Source organism: Phalaenopsis equestris, unplaced genomic scaffold (genome assembly GCF_001263595.1).
Source record: "Phalaenopsis equestris unplaced genomic scaffold, ASM126359v1 Scaffold000387, whole genome shotgun sequence".
In the NCBI taxonomy this organism is placed as follows: Eukaryota; Viridiplantae; Streptophyta; class Magnoliopsida; order Asparagales; family Orchidaceae; genus Phalaenopsis; species Phalaenopsis equestris.
In genome coordinates, this window is record NW_018164829.1 from 328,798 (window position 1) to 346,689 (window position 17,892).

A 17,892-nucleotide genomic window follows, 5' to 3' on the forward strand; every position below is an offset into this window, starting at 1 on the left:
AAATGCCTTTTCCTCATTGGCTACAAGTTGAGAATAATATCTCTGTGTCATTGCCCAAATTTTCAACAACACCCTACTCAGTGAAACAGATCACTCCCCTGGTTGTGCATTCTGATTCAACATTCCCAAATTTGTGACACTTGTAACTCTTATTGGCTATGACAGATTTAGGGATGTGGATAGTTTGTACTTGTTCTCCACTCTAAAAAAGTTTTTCTCTGATGCGGTCGTCTTCCGTGTGCTCCTAGATGTATTCTGACTGTATGATCCTGAGGTTGAACTTTGTCTGTTGGATGTGGGGGATGCTCGGTGATGTGCTCTCTCAACTTTTGAAGCCATAGTCTGCACCCTCTGTCTGTAGTAAGCTAGTAGGAGCTGCCCTTGTGTCTCCCGCTTCGTCTTCAGATTCTCTTATTCTCCCATTCGACTCTCCCGATCACGGTCGAGGGTAACCTCTCATTGGAGTTCATCCTTAATGGTCGCAAGCCTCTGCTGAAGTTGGCGGACTCAGTGTATCTCCTCCCGGATAGACTCGGGCATGTGTCTCCTTAATGGCATAGCAAGGGTTTAGGGTTGGGAGGTGAGAGGGTAAAAATAAGTGGTTTAAGGTTGCTGATTTTGAAAATCAATAAAAGGGAATTAGGATTCGGGATATGTGATAGTCGAAAGAGTATTTAGCGGTAGGAAAAAATTTTTTGGATTACGACGGATGCTAGAAAATCCTAGGATAGAACTAGGATTGGCCTAGCTCTGATACTAAATAATATTAGAGTTAACCCAAACCACAATAAAACACTGAAATATTATTACTGAAATACAACGGGTTAAAGACAAAAAATAAATAATAGACAAACACAACAACAAGATTCTCCTGCGATGGCGAGGTGAGATGACCCATGAACAGTGAGTAGAGGGCTGGAATATGTGGATTATGACAGGAAGGTAGAGGAGTGGTTCTGGTAGTTGTAGGAAGGGTATAGCGGTATAAAGGTGGAGGGGTGTAGGCTGCTGAAGGGAGTTATGGGAGAGGACCGGGTAGTGTGACAGATCTGGAGGTGTGGAGGGCTGGGAACGGCTCTTGGTGGGGAGCGTTTGATTAGGGTAGGGTGGGGTGACTCCACGAAGGTAATAGAAGGGTTGGGGGTACACAAGATAAGGGAGGGGGGGGATGTAAACAGAAAAGAGGCTACGGACAGGTCGTTGGACTGCGACTGAGAAGAACCCTGAGCGAGTGGCAGGGATAGGGCTGCAACAAGCAATTGAGAAGATAAGGAGTGCAAAGAAGCTATCTGCGAGTAGGTGGGAGAAGTGAGGGAATACACAAGATAAGGGAGGGGGGGGATGTAAACAGAAAAGAGGCTACGGACAGGTCGTTGGACTGCGACTGAGAAGAACCCTGAGCGAGTGGCAGGGATAGGGCTGCAACAAGCAATTGAGAAGATAAAGAGTGCAAAGAAGCTATCTGCGAGTAGGTGAAGTGAGGGAATAAATAAGGATAAACACCACCTCAGAGCAGGATACAGTCAGACCGCCACTCGTCCTCAGATAGAGCCCTAAAAGGGAAAAGCGGGGAGGAGGGGGAGGGGGAGTCTCGACAGCTGCCCAGACAGAAATATGAAAGGAAATACGGGAGAGGTCCAAGCAATGTGACACATCTGGAGGTGTGAAGGGCTAGGAACAGCTCCTAGTGAGGGCGTTTTTTTTTTTTTTTGGGTTGAGGGAGGGGGTGGTGTCGGGGGCCTTGAGTGACTCCACACAGATAATAGAAGGGTTGGGGGGGTGTGGGGCCTGGGGTGACTCCACGCGGGTAATAGAGGGGGGGGGGGGAGGCGGTGATCCACACAGGTAATAGAAGAGTTGGGGGGTGCGGGGCCTGGGGTGCTCCACTCGAATAATAGGGTGGCGGGTTGTTGGGGGGTGTATGGTAGTAGGCGGGAGACTTGGAGGGATGTAAACAGGAAAGAGGCTACAGACAGATCGCTGGACTGCGACTCGGAAGAACCCTAAGCAAGCGGTAAAGATAGGGCTGCAGCAAGCAATCGAGAAGGTAAGGAGTACAATGAAGCTAGCTCCTAGCAGGTGATTGGAAGAAGCGAGGGAATACACGGGGATAAACACCACCTTAGAGCATAATACAGTTGGAGCACCACTCGTCCTCATATACAGCCATAAAGGAAGTGGGGGGGGGGGGAGGGGTTGCCGGCGGTTGTCCAGACAGAAAAATGAGCCAAAAACTAAACCTAAAATAGAGAAACAACATTTAAATAGAAGATGGATAGACGAGAAAACAAAACAAGAAGTGGAGAATAATTCCCGCCCAATGAAAATAGGGAGAGGGCCAGTTTAGCTTCCTGCTAAGCTGGACCGAGAGCCTTCTTCCTGATGAACCGGCAAGGCGAGTTCAATCCCAAACCCCCGCGCCATCATGTCAAATATTTCACAAATCAGAGCAAGGAATAGGTGATATGATGGGGTATAGAGCATATATTTGATACTGCTCAAAATGCTATTCATCTTCTTTTTGTAATCTTTAATGAAGAAACAGAACAGAAACAAAACAAAAATGCAGCAATGCATCGCAGTAGTAGTACTAGGACAATAGTGTAACAATACCATTCAGGTGGAAACAGGAGTATTTTGATCATTCTATCATCTATAGCAATCACATCTTCTCTAGAGAATCTGAAATGAGCCAAACCAAGAGAGGCTGGGCCAATGGTTGAAGGCCTCATTATTTAATTGGCAAAGTACATACTAGGTTTTCCATTTTCTATGCAAGGAGCTCGTGTAAAAAAATAAACCAAGAGTCAACAGCATGTTGGAGAAATTCAAATTTCTAAAATAGGAAATGAAACCTGAAAACATAAAAAATATTACTGCAGCATGAAGTGGATTTCCAGACAAGTAGCATATGTTACATAAATTATTTGAAACTGCATACCCTCGGTGTGGTTTAGCTAGGGGTGATATTTCAACAGGATAGTCAAGAACAAATGTTGGTTGCAGAAGCTTTGGCACGACAATGATCTCAAAAACCTGAAAGAATAACTTCTAAACTGTTAAATGAAACAAAAACAATTGATTACACCAGCGTTATGACAACCAAAATCTATGTTTTCAGCTTTAAATATTATTGAGTAATAAACAACTTTTACTTGGAAAAATTCATCATAAAAAGAAAAATTTTCATCTGATATTTAATATTTAAAAATTTCTAGATGAGAGAAAAATAAATGTTTTACAATATATCTGGAGACTGGTGACTTGGACATTGTGCCAAATGGATTAATTTTCATTCTCAGGTTGGTCCACCCCCAGGAACAAATAGACTGGTAAAAGAGTAACTAACAAAACAAACCATTACATATTGTGTAACATCTAAAACTTACGAATTTAATAAAAAAAAAAACAGCCAGAATTAAAAAACAAAAATTACTAGCAAATGTATCTGCACGTCATAACCAAATTATTAAATATCCAAGTAAAAAAAATATATAAGCTGTTGCTCATTGTGCTCTATAAGATTTACATGGTATTATCGCAAAAAGATGTAATACTTAGGTGCTACTTTTATAGATAGCCAACTTTTGAATGTTACACAAAAATTGCCCCGTTAAAATAATAAAAGAACTTCGGCTAAAAGTGCAAGTTATAATACGATTGATATGACAAACAGAACAAAGAGAAAACCCACATGCAATGCTTCTAGGGAATAAGAATATTGCACTTAACCCAGCAATGCAATTTTGTTCCCACTGTTCACTTTTGTATGGCAAGAATAACTATCTAACACAAATAATGGAAAGCAAGTACAGTAATTCATAATAAAAATGTTTTCATATAACAATAAGAGACCTTAACAAAAGCCAAAAAAAAAAAAAACTTAACCTCATTAAAAACATGACCAACGGATGGACATGCTTGCACCAGGGCATCATAATCATCCCCTGTAGCTCTCAGAATATTTTTTGCAGCTTCTTTTGCAGCCTTAAGATCATTCTTAAACTGTCCAAAGTCTACTCCAGTAGCTTCGTTAACAAGATTACACATTGTTTCCCTCTTCCAAGGTCGTTGAAAACAAATTTCTGTGCCCTATACAAACAATAAAAACATTTAGCACCGCCAAAACAGATGACATTTAAAATTCTAACTAAACTATAAAATTATTTATTAAAAAAAAACTTGTCCCTCAAAATTTTATTTCACTCGGCATAATTGATGATTTTTGCAATAGATTTAAAATCCATTCATCAATATTTTATCAGCATCAGTGCATACATTTTATAAGCATAGTTCATCTTGATGGGAAAAAATCTATCAGAACAAATAATAATAAGCCTATCTACCAAAAAAAATTGCATGAATGAAGGGAAAAATTTTCCTCACACTAGAACAGAGAGCAAATAGATCGATGCAAAGAGTATTTTATTGCTAGTAAAAATAGAAGACTTCAAATATAAAAGTTGAAGTGTGGAAATATATAAGAGATTTGGGAGTTTTTAAGGCTTACTAAACACTTCAATATTATTTTAAGAACTAAGAAAATGCTGAGAAGTGGAAGAAGAGTATTTTGGTCCCCCATTTTTATGAATAAAGGGGATGCACAAGAGTGTGTGAATTATAGAAGAGCTAAGTTGATGTGTCATACTTTAAAATTATGAGAGAGGGTAATTCAACATAGGTTAAGATGTATTACAAAAATTTCTCATAATAAAATTGGATTTACGTCGGGCAGGACTACTTGGAAACTACACATTTATTGAGAGGTTTGATGAAGAAGTTCAGAGAGAACAAGAAGGATCTACATATGATTTTTATTGATTTAGAAAAATATTATGATAAAGTTTCAAGAGATATCATTTGGAGAGTTCTTAAAAAGAAAGGTGTTAATATGACTTATATTCAAGTCATTAAAGATATGTTTACTAAAACTCTTACTTTTGTTCGAAAAGAAGGAGAATCGACCAAATATTTTCTTATTTCAGTTAGATTACATCAGGGATGAGTATTTTTGCTTTAGTTATGGAAGGTCTTACTGGACATTTACAAGAGGATGTACCTTGGTGTATGCTTTTTACTGATGATATCTTTCTCGTGGATAAGACTAGAGAGAAAGCTCAGAAAAAACTTGAATTATGGATGTCTACATTAAAGTCTAAAGGCCTTCGTTTGAGTACAACTAAAACTGAATACATGGAATGTAATTTTAGTAGTAAAAATTCTAATGACAGAGTTGTAACTATAGGTGATCAAATTATTAGAAGGTGTGAATGCATTAGATATCTCAGGTCTATTGTTCAAAGTTAAGGTGATATAGATGGGGATGTTATTAGTAGAATTCATGTTGGTTGGTTGAAGTGGAGGAATGTTTCAGGCTTATTGTCTGATAGAAAAGTACCGCTCAGACTGAAAGGAAAATTTTATAAGATCGTGATGAGACCTGTAATGCTCTATGGTGTTGAATGTTGGCCTTTAAAAGAGAAGCATAAAACTAAGTTAAATGTTGTTGAGATGAGAATGCTTAGGTGGATGAGTGGCTCTATACTTTGAGACAAAATGCAAAATGAATATATCTGCGATAGGGTTGGTGGAGCTCTAGTGGCAGACAAAATTAAAGTCGTCTTAGACAGTTTGGTCACATTAAATGTCAATCATCTAATGATCCAATTAGGAGAGTAGATGTTTTATATTTAACTTATGTTAAGAAAGGCAGAGTTAGACCTAAGAAGACGTGAGCATATTGTATAAAAATGATCTTAATTTACTACAATTAAATGAAAATATGGCACTCAATAGGACACAATGGAGAAAAAAGATTTATATAGCCGACCCCACTTAGTGGGATAAAGATTTGTTGTTGTTGTTGTTGTAGTGGCATTCTCAATTTATTGAATAATTAATTTATTAATTAGAAATGGAAATAAAATTAAAATTCCTACCTTGATCATTTCAAGGCTCCAGGCCAATTATGAGCATAATGATATCAAAGCCTAAGGTTGGGTTAAGTAATTAGGATCATGACAAAAAACTATTATGATAATAAATAAATTTTTTATGCAAAATTTAAAAGTTTTAGGTTATACTATATCTTAATTTTAATTGGGTAATACAGTTTTTCATACCACCGAAATATGGATGACAAGAGGAGATGAAAGACGAAAATATGACAAGATGCGTTACTACCTATTGTTATAATGCATAACAGTACTTTTACCCAAATGATAGTGAGGAAGACACAGCTAATTCAAGATTTAAGATCTCGATCTAGAGGAAGTAATAGTGTTGTTAAAATGGATTAATACTTGAGTTATTCCAAGATTTGTGATCACCCTTATTCAAGGGAAATATAGAACTAATTAAAGTCGTGAAATGATTACTGAATATAGAGAAGATATAAGATAGTATGGCATGCCTCGATGAAAGGAGGGTACCACTCGCTAAATTTGTATTTGATGAAGAAGCAAAAGTGGTGACGAGGTCAACATTGGGAAAAGCAATGGTCATACCGAACATGTTGGTAAATTGAGGGGATTTTTTAAAGCAATTCAAAGAATAGTTTGTGCCAATATCTACAAAGCGGCAGATACAAAACAATTTTATTGAATTGGCACAAATAAAGTAGGCAGTTATGCAATACAAGGAAATTTTGACTATACTGTCTGAATATGCATCACAATTGATTTCAGCTGCAAAGGAGAAGTCCCACCATTATTTATTTGAATTGAAGGATTCGAATTAAGCAGCTATTATTATCTTTGAGTTTCAATGATTACTTTGTATTAGTAAAGAGGATCAGAAGGGTGAAGATTGATTTTCAAATTACTCAGAAATGTAAGTAGATGCATAAGAGTAAGAGCATTGATGAAGACAAGCACATTAGCCAGAGAGAAGGATCATATGTGATGAAGCCTAAGCTCATTTCTAGTGGATTCAGCGATGACATGACTCATAATACTATCGAATCATATGCTAAATATGTGAATTATCATAAAGGCAAATGCTTCTCAAGCTCCAAATATATTACCGTTGTCAGCCTAAACAAATAATAATGTGTTACCCGTACTTGGCCAAGAGAATTTTTAAAGAACTAAAATTAAGTGTAACTTCTTGACAAAGAAATGTTAATGGTCAAAAGATGAAAGAAACAACTATTTCAACTCAAGCTAAAGCCCACAAAATATTTTGTCACAAGTTTATACCATAACATGGTGAGGTATAAAACAAGTAATTTTAAATAATGATGTCAAAAATTTATTTGATTAAACGTTATTAAGAATATATTATATGTTATGTTATATGAATTTCTTACCCCAACAGGTCAAATATGTATTTGACATTAAACCTCATTTTGTATGACTTTAAGTTGTTATGATTTTATAATATTAAATTGCAATGTCTAGGCTTATTGCTTGTTGATATTAAGAAAAATGATTCATGCTAGGCAAATGCAATGAGCTATAGTACGTAAATTTTGAAAATGAAATTTTTGTAAGAGAAAAAAGATAGTAAAACCTCAATATTTTTTCAGGAATTATACTGAGTAATTTGGGTTCAATTGAACTAACATTAGTTCTATATTATGAGGAGATGGACACGAAGCTTGTGTGCAAAACAAAGAGCAATAAGAGGGGCTTGACTCGATGATAGAAATGTGATGTGGAGAGATGAATGCTCAAGAGCTAGAGCAAGAAGGAATAGCAAGCAAAAGTGGAAGAAATCAGCCATGGGGATGCAAACCAAAAAAAGAGCAGAGCAAATTAACCAAGCACTTTGAGAGTTGCGATCAAGCATGAAGCAAGAGAACAAATGAACTTGCATGAGAAGTAGGGACGGGCTCAAACATGTGTGTAGAGGAGAAGGGGGACGGATTTTGTGGCGGGGTGGGGGTGAGGGGTTGAGGTCAAGCCAAGCATGTTCGAAGGCAAGCAAAAGAGAGAGATTGCAAGTAATTTAATAGGTTTGAGCAAGCAAACAACTCGAGTAGGCTAGGAAATGGATTTTGGCACATAACTATAACGAGTAGGCATTAAGGTAAAAGCTGAACTGGAGCATATGATACCTATTTATTTTCTTGAAGTAATCAAATCAATTTTTATCTTGAAAAGAAATCTTTATTTTAAATTAGAACAGAGATGAAACAAAATAGTGAAAATTACAAGAGTTGATATTTTTAAAAATTTTATTTTATTTTTAATCTTGTAAAGAAAATTAAGATTAAAATAGTTAATAGAATATCTCCATATTGTATATATCCTAAATGCTTAATTTAAACCCCTTTCTTAAAATCTGAAATCTTTTTTTATTATCCTCACTTATTTTAAAAGTCTTTCCAAAAATCTGAAATCTTTTTATTCTCCTTTCTTATTTTGAAAGTCTTTATGAAATCTGAATTCCTTCCTAAAATAGGTCGAGCCTCTTTATAAATAAGAGGTGATGTGACTAGAGTTAGGGGTCTTGTTTTTTATATCTGAAATCAGGTTTAAGCATTAGTATTTTCCCCTTCGAGGGTTGTATCAAGCGTCAAGGTAGTGCTCCAGCTGTCCATCGTCCGAGGTAATGATCGTCTCCACGGGCCCGGTGGTGCTCCAACTATAGCACGGCCCCGACGAGAAATTAATCTATCCTTCCACTCTTCCTGTTATTGTCCGCCAGCTTCCCCACCCTACAGCAAGTCATTGCACCTCTTTCCCAACAACCTCCGGTTGTTGTTCTCCCTCCAACCTGCTGTCAGCCTTCTCCAAGCAAGGCCGCAACTCCCCATACTCCATCCCAAAACTCAGCTGTCTTTCCCGAACAACTCAATCTTGTTGTCCACCTACCCAAAATTATTCCCAACACTCACCCCACCCACTTCCAGCAATCTACCTTGTTGTCCAGGTCTTTCCCATCGCTGTCAGCGCTTCCTTGCTCGTTGTCCACCCTCTGAAAGTGCTGACGAGCCTTCCCCGCTGCTGCCCCACCTTCCCAGCTTACTACCTTACCTTCCAACCTACTGCCTCCCTCCTCCAGTTCACCTTCCAACCCCTGCGACCCCTCTCCATCATTAACACTTGTTGTCCAAAGCCTCCGGAACCACTAGGCCAACATCCACTGCCCTTGGGAAACACTTTCGAGGTGTTGGCTTATGCCTTTGTTTTTATCGTTTATTTCATGTTTGGAAGAGTCGTAACCGGTTTCAAATTCAATAATAATATTTGTATTTCTTTTATGATTTTGGTTTTCTCCTCCGGTATATATATATATATATATATATATATATATATATATCGAAAACCCTAAATACATATTCTTCAAAAGCCCAAAAAGGCTAATATCTTAACTAGAAAGAAAAATACAGATACAATGTGTCGGAGGGCCCAAACATGACACCCTGCCCACACCAAAACTAGAAAACACTGAAAAATAAATTAGAGACATAAAAAAAAATCCTAAAAAATGTTGAAATACATTGGGCCCAAACATGACACCCTGCCCACACCAAAACTAAAAGGGATTCCAAAACTAGAAAACACTGAAAAATAAATTAGGTGGCTAGAGAGCAACCCAATTTGGTTGTCTCTGCTTTTGGCTCTCGGAAAAGAGCAAGCTAATAAGTTGATAAGATGATTGTCATTGTCAGTGATAACCAATGTATCATCCAATATGTTCCCGAGCTGGATTCGGCCTCCATTCTTCGTCTTCCTCTTGGAATAGACCTGTCATTCCTCTTTCGAGGATTGGCTCATCTAATCTTGGTCTAATGTGTGTTGGAGATGTGTAGATTATTGAACATTAGAAGCATCTACATGTTGTATCGGCTGATCTATTATTGGATCAAAGGAGCACTCTCGTGTGTCTTGACATGTAAGTGAGTCTTCTTCAATAACAGTGGGTGGTATAAGCACAACTGGATCTGTAGTTGTAGTATGTTGTTCTTCCTCAGGAACTGCGGTGTTGGGAAGAGAATCCACCCCAAAACAAACACAAAAGCCACAAAGGGTCTAGTGACAGCAAGCGTAGGATTATCCACCTTGAGAGGCTTCCCGTAAACAGTTCCTAAAGAGTAGAGGATCTTCATGTTGAACAGATGTAATTTTAACCACAGAAACTTTATCCAAACAGGAATGATAGGGGACTCCGCTTTTGGATCAAAACTGACAGCCCACTTCAGAATTTTCATAAAACGATTGTCAATCTTGATAGCTTTTCGAGAGAAAATACGAGTGTAATCAGCATCAAGAGAAGCTGAAAAAGTACATGTCTACCGTCAAGTAGGTCAGTGTTCCAACTGCCCATGAGTTTCATAGCATCAAACTTCTTCCTAATGATCTCCAGTTTTGGGTGACAATAAAGGAATTTCCCCACTAAAGAAAAACGCCAAGAGAACATTAGATTACCGGTTTCAGAGTGCAGACTTTTCATTTTTTTTTCAAGCTTTTTAATAAAAGTGTGATCATCTCCATCTTCAAGAGCCTCGTGGAAAGATTCTAGAACATTGCAGGACTTACCGATAGTAAAACCAAGCGTCGAACCTGAAGGAGGGGCGCTAGCAGGAAAGGGAAAGTCGCCAGTCAGAGCATTTGCATAGGAAAGGAGCATCCAGACCATCTCCCTCACAAGATGGTCACACCAGAAGAGAAATAGTCTAGCAGGCTGCAAAGAAGCGAACAGGATGCGAACCGTCTGCTAGGCAAGACATGTGCGACCTTCTGCGAGACGACGTTCCACAACGTCTGTCGAGCAGGACAAGCGAGGCGCGTCGTCGTTTAGGAGACGATGTGCGATTCTTCTTCGAGTGCCTACAAGACGAGGCGAATGCTAGCAGAAAATCACGTCGTTGGTTAAGAGACGACGTGCGCAACGGAAGACGTCGCCGTCGTCTTAGGGAAGGCAAACAAAAAACGACGTCGTCGGGTTGGAGAGACGACTTGCAAGCTTAGGCAGAGGAAATAAGTGGATTCAATAGTTTCAGCGTCGGGAATCGCCATCGCGCGAAACCCTAGCAGAGCCCCCTGCCGACGCCATTATATATATATATATATATATATATATATCGAATGGGAGAGACTAGAGTTTGTTATAGTTTTTTTAGCTCGAAGAAGAAAGGGAGTTTGCTCCTCTATTCCCGTTCGTGACCCTTCGTCTTCGTAGAGCTCATCGAGCTGCGCCTGTTCCGCGGCTTCACCTCAACTGTCTTCAGCTCATCCGTCTTCTACGGTTTCGACCATCTTCTGCGGCTTCGCTCTGACTGTCTGTTGCGACTTCCGCGGCTTCGACTTCTACGACTTTCTACTTTGCCCTCTGTCCTCGGGCTCGAGCTGAAATCGCAAGGGCTTCACATAGGAGTTTTTGCTCCTGCTCCCTGTTCTAATTCGAATTTTGCTCTCTGTTTTTCTTTCTTACAGTTTTTAACGCCGCACCTCCATCTATTGGGGATGGCTTCGGACAGATCGTATGTTGTTGCCCTTGCTGGTGTCCACGCCTCAAGTACACATAAATCGTATTCTTTCCATCCTTCGTTTGAGTGGGCGGAGGACATCAAGAAACCTGATAGGAATAATGGGAAATCTGTAATCTTTTTTACAGAAACAGAAGGTATTAAACTTGTTTCCTTCTGTCGACTGAATTTAATAGAGAAATTTATGTATGGTCATCTCAAAATAGAGCTGATTCATAAGGAATTTAAGCTTATGCCCTTTGTTGGGAGTGGAAAATTAGACTGTTAAATGGAAGACACCTTCTTATATAACTTAATAATGAAGAGAATTACAGACGCTTATTTGCTAAAAGGATAATCTGGATTGATGGCAGAGCAATAAAGATTCTGAAATGGTCTGTGAATTTTGACCCATAGACGAAATCACCAATCATTTCGGTTTGGATTCGCCTCTTTGGTCTGAAATTCCATTATTTAACTCAATAAATTTTGTACTCTATTGGCTTAGCTTATGGTAAGCCATTCAAAACGGACATTCCTACTTTTAATCTTTCTCGTTCATCTGAAGTCAGAGTACTAATTGAAAGAGACATCACTTCATCCGCTTCTGATGAAATTTGGTTGGGCACAGAGCCTTTTCCTTCTTATTGTTCGAACTATCGTATGTTCGACCACTCTAGTTCTCAATATCACCATCTAAACCCCCACCTCAGACCAAAAAAGCATAGTGTTTCGCCAGAGGCAGTGTATTCATCTCTTCCTGATCAGCTCCAAGTTATTGATACTATTGATCATCAAAATGATACCCCTGAAAACGTCACTATTCTCGCAGACAATATGACAACCATTCAGTCCCCACACAATTTTGTAGCTCCCCCGTCTTTGGAACCTCCTATCATGGGGGAGAGGGAGATTCTTCAGACCCCACCTGTCCTAGAATCTATCACAGATATTACAGGTGGCAATGCTTCTACTGTTTCACTACCATCTCATCAAGTCGAGTAAGTTGTTAATGTAACTCAGACTCATGGGGATCATGATGTACAACAGTCTACACCTGTCCGGCCAACTTTGGAACAATCTATTGATCAGATAAGTCAATCATCGGATGAGGAATGACAGGTCTACACATCCAGGAGAAAGAAGAAGAATGGAGACTTACTTGAGCTCAGGAATCTGATGGATGATACTTTGATTACTTCGGGCAATAGTACTCACCTTACTAATTTGTTAGTCGGCTAACTTATGAGAACTAGAAGCATAGGAAGGACTAAAGTGAGACGTCCTTCCTCTTTAGTTACTCTTTAGCCAGTCTTCAGGACTAAACTGCGGTTCTAATATCTATTAAAATCGATGATCACATGAGCCAGTCTTCAGATGAAAAATGGCAGGTTTATACTTCTCGGCAGAAGAAAAAGGCTGAGGGCACACTCCGAGTTGGAAACTTAATGAATGATATTTTAGTTACTCTTGGCAATGACACGACACTTCAAAGTTTGTTATTTGGCTCCGCTCCTAAAACTAGAGTAAAAGGCAGGACTAAACCGGCTCATCCCTAGCCACTTGTTTTCAACATGTTTAATATTTTTTTTTTCTTTTAGTCTATCTGTATCTTTTTGTTGGGGTATTACCGTACTTGATATCGTATGAGTAGGGTGCCTCAATTGGGCTCTCTCATATAACCTTTTATGTATCTTTTTTATTTTAATATATATATATAGGGGATTGAATCAAGGCATTCAAAGAAAGACAAGATAACGATTTATAAATTTTATGAGTTAATTCTATAACTAGTTTAAGTAAAGGTGGTATTAACTTTATATCAAATGATTTTAATTTATCAAGCCATTTAATTATAGGCCGATGGAGAAGTCAAAGTACGAGGGGAAGGGAAATGAAGGAATAAGCATTTTCACGGGCATTTTAGGTCAAGGTGAGTAATTATTTTCTTATATGTATTAAATTTAAAGCTTATTTAATAAAAAATTCTTTAATGATTTAGAAAATTATGCTTGTATACATGTTGTAGCTTAAGAATGAAAGGAAATGAAAGGAGAAAAAGAAAAAGAATACTCAACGTCTTTAAAAGGATGCAATTTAAATGGAATGAAATAAAAATTAAATGTAGAGTCATACAGAATTACCACCAAATGGTACTGAGAATGCATTGTACCCATGCACGTTAAAGTAAATGGTAATGGTGACTCATTGGGTGCAATTTGAGGGTACCTTCGGGTACATATTTGAGGGTGTCTTCAAACACATCATTTTTAGGGTATCTTTAGGCACATTTTTTAGGATACCCTTGAATATGACAGTAATCCTGTAATGACTATTAAAAAAATTAAATTGATAAATACTTGATGTGAAACGGGAAGGGAAAATTTTAAAAATCTAATGAAATGAACTGCATTTTTTTTGTCATTCTTGCATAGCATATCATAAGAATTTAATGCATATTATATTATAATTACTCAGTAAGTTGTACTTACAATTGCAATTAATATTTTCTTTCAGGAGAAGAAAAATGCTAGGTGTTAAGTTTAGTAAGAAATACTTGGTTTACAAGAGGAAGATCACTACTACTAATAAATATTAGTTTATGATATGACTTTAGTTACTTTAATTATTTGTTTCCGTATAGAGATACTTTATATGTTGGTTTGAGATATTATTTTTCGATTATGATGCTATTTCTGGATGGTTAAATTTTTATTTCACTTTGTGGATTAGTAGCTCTTTTACCAATATTGGAAGTTTCTTAAATTTTTGAAAAATAAAATGAAATGGTAATATCATCCGATCGTAGTTCCTGTCTTAATTAATTCTAAGCACCAGGCAGGAACGTGACAGTAAACATTTTGATTCGAGCCAACTCAAAATAGAATAATAGGGACTGATTTGTAAGCCAGAAATTTTAAAATATTGTGCTGACTTGCTTTGATTTCGAGTTAGATTGAAATCGAGACTAGACTAAGAGCACTGCAATTTTAAGTAGACTTCAAAAAGAACAAAACTTGAGAGTATCTCAACTTTGAGTCAGTCTCAACTAATTTGAGCTCAACTCAAAGTCATCCTTAAGCATTAATCAGCAAAACCATACTTCTAATAACTGCCTTATATCTGATAAGTCCATGTGTTCTACCATGAAGGTACAAGGAACATGGTTCATGGCACACCTAACCAATAAATCATTTTGTTAGATATCAATCCCGGATAACAACATCCAGAAGAAATGATCACACACAAACTGACCATAAAACTCAAATGATAGAAAATCTGTAATGAGTCATTTTTTCGGGTAATGTAGAAATATGAATCTACTAATCACTACTAACACTTTAAAAAAGGAAAATTGGTTGGAAATTCAAACTGTAGACTATCAATATGCGCTTATTCAATTGCACCATACCTTATAAGGTAGGAGTGGAAAATGGAATTAGCAGTTGAGGCCAAGAATCAAATCGATGATAGTGCAGAAATAATAAATAAGCATGTAGTATTCATATCGTACAATATTTAAGCAAAAAGAGTGTCATTTCATCATCTTTTAAGATAAGATGATTAGCTATAACATCACATCAGCTTCATTTTATGTGCATAGTTGCTTTCAAATATCATGATCGGGTCTTAGTTGCTAGTTGCATCGACCTCAAGATGAGGTAGAGGGGTTCAAATCCTATAAAAATACAAAATGAAAAAGCAAAGGGATATAACATGTTCACTTGACTGGGTAATAAGTATGCCATTGTCTCATGCAAAATCAAAAGAGGCTATTAATTTCTAGGACTTAAGAGAATAATTGTAAGTTCAAAGACATGAATAGATCACATCAAAAAGCAAAGATGAAATCAAATATGGAGAGCAAAAGAAGCAAATAAACCACAATGCAATGAGGCAAATGCCATAAATCTCTATCATGACCTTTTTTTTTCAATTTATTTTTCTTTTCTTGAGCAAACTCTAGTAGTTCCTACAATTGCATTTTAGAGATCTATTGAATTATATTCCTAATGATATCCATCACATAATATGTCTGATCGTCACCAATATATAGATAAAGTATTCAAAAATTCGATTCTGATTCAAGCTGAAAGACGTGATGCATGAAAGCATTAGAATACTACCAGGTAATTAATTTTAAGCTTTCCATGTACTCTGAGTGCGCATCTGGTAATGATTTCTTCAGCCTTGTCCATCATACTTTCGTAGTCAGAAAGTGCCTCATACATCTATGACCCAAGCTAAAATCAAAAGATATCAGTACCACAAGATTATCTTATTAACATCAAAGATCATCTAATTTAGATGGTTAAGTTAAACTTTTGACAAAACCAATTTGCAGAAATCCCAATAACAAAAGAAAGCAGCGTATGCTAATTAACAATTCACCAAGTTAAAACTTTGGAAAAAAAATAATTTGCAAAAATCACAATAACAAACGGAAGCAGCATGAGCAACAACAATTGTAAATAGAAGGGACCTCAATAGTGGTAAATTCAGGATTATGACGTGATGAGATGCCCTCATTCCGGAAAATTCTTCCTATCTCAAAAACTTTTTCAAATCCTCCAACCTGTCAAACAAAATGAACAATATCAAATACACTAAAAAGCTTTCTATTCACCTTCTGCAGCATCAGATTAATTTAGCTGCATTGAAGTTTTATTCATGTGGGAAAGACAGAATAGCATCTTAAATATATAGTCACTACATACTTGCTCTTACTAGAGCAAATAACTGTTGAAGGGGTAGAAAGGCTCTCACCAACATTCTCTTCAGATGCAGCTCTGTTGCTATTCTCAAATATAGATTTCTTTCAAGTGAATTATGGTATGTAATGAAGGGCCTGGCCTCTGCACCACCAGCTGCACCCTGATTAACATTGAAATCTGTTAACCACCATTATCTTTAAGTAAAATGAACGAACAGTTGATCACTGTGCGGCAAGCCAAGAGGAAGCCAGCAAAACTCACTTCCTTGAAACTACCCCAACATAGATCTCATAAGCTTAAGAAATATCACAGATAAATTGCTTGCAGAATAATGAAGCAGCAGGAAATTTCTATATTAATGTGCGTATTACATACATTGTACTTTGAGCATTATTTTCCCAACCTTCTAATCAGAAAAATAGGGCAAAAGGTTGAGGCACTCCTAAACACAAACCACACAGCAGTTTCATTTTTAAGTAGCAAGCACAAGATTATTAGATGCTTGCATGGCAGCTCAACAATAATACTTTGACCAAAAGGCGGCCTGTGTTCATTTTGTTTATCACTGAACAAATAAATGAAGAACCTGACCTGACCTGGCCCAAGGTATTGGAATTTCTATGGCAAGAAGGAATGGTCGGACGGTGAAATTAAAATTTTATATTTTTATTTTCTATAATTAATAGTTTACAATCCAAATAAATTGAAAGATACACTGAAGAAAGTAATTTAATTTAACCTATAAAAAGTTTACCTTTCAAATTGTTGTCCTCATCTTTTGTACATACTCTTTTTTAATATTTATCTTCTATTCAAAAGCTTAAATCTAAAAAATATTAAAACAACAAGATGAGTTATCCAATATAACTCAATGAGCAATTATAGTTTTAAACTACAATAACCTAACGAAAAGAAGGCAATAAGTATGCTAGACTTTCCTAATATGTGCTTGAAAGTCATATAATAATTTAAATCATATATTAATGATATTTACTCGTGAAAAAAAATCTATAGAGTTGGTGATACGGGTGTACTGTTAAATAAGCAAGGGTTCCAACATTACGGGCGAATGCGGGTAAAGAAGTTAGTCCATAAAACTAATGAAACTAATATTAGGATAGGATCTTGGAATATAGGCACTCTCAATGGTAAATTAATGGAATTAGTTGATATTATGATTCATAGGAAAATTAATATCTTATGTATTCAAGAAACTAAGTGGGTGGGAGAAAAGGCTAAGGAGATTGATAATTTAGGTTTTAAACTTTAGTATTCTAGTAAGAGTCGCACTAGAAATGGTGTAGGTGTAATTATAGATAAGAGTTTGAAAGATAATGTTGTAAAAATTAATAGAGTTGGTGATAGAATTATAGCCCTTAAGATTATCATTGATACTAAGATTTTTAATATTATAAGTGTTTATGCTCCTCAAGTAGGTTTAGATACAGAGTCTAAAGATAAATTTTGGAATGACTTAGAAGACTTAATACAAATGATACCTCTTGAAAAAAGATTTTTTGTTGGAGGAGATTTAAATGGACATGTCGGTAGAGTGGTAGAAGATTTCAGAAATATTCATGGTGGCTACGGTTTTGGAGTAACTAATGAAGAAGATAAAACTATTTTAGATTTTGCTTTAGCGTTTGATTTTGTTATTACTAATACTTTATTCAAGAAAAGGGATGAACATCTTATTACTTATAAGAGTGGATCTAATAAAACACAAATTGATTATTTTCTTATGAGAAGAAGAGATCGTCG

General features: G+C 36.8%; 1 protein-coding gene across 1 annotated transcript in view; it reads right to left on the reverse strand.

Moving 5' to 3' along the window:
- The window catches only part of LOC110026616 (lysine--tRNA ligase, chloroplastic/mitochondrial), a 105,401-nt gene that overhangs the window by 34,095 nt on the left and 53,414 nt on the right, over nucleotides 1-17,892 (reverse strand). Inside the window, exons 7-11 of the mRNA XM_020727619.1 lie at nucleotides 16,184-16,291; nucleotides 15,900-15,992; nucleotides 15,544-15,648; nucleotides 3,889-4,092; nucleotides 2,942-3,036 (exon numbers count right to left, since the gene is read on the reverse strand). Of these exons, the coding sequence (XP_020583278.1) occupies nucleotides 2,942-3,036; nucleotides 3,889-4,092; nucleotides 15,544-15,648; nucleotides 15,900-15,992; nucleotides 16,184-16,291 (605 nt within the window). The remainder of the gene's footprint in view (nucleotides 1-2,941; nucleotides 3,037-3,888; nucleotides 4,093-15,543; nucleotides 15,649-15,899; nucleotides 15,993-16,183; nucleotides 16,292-17,892) is intronic.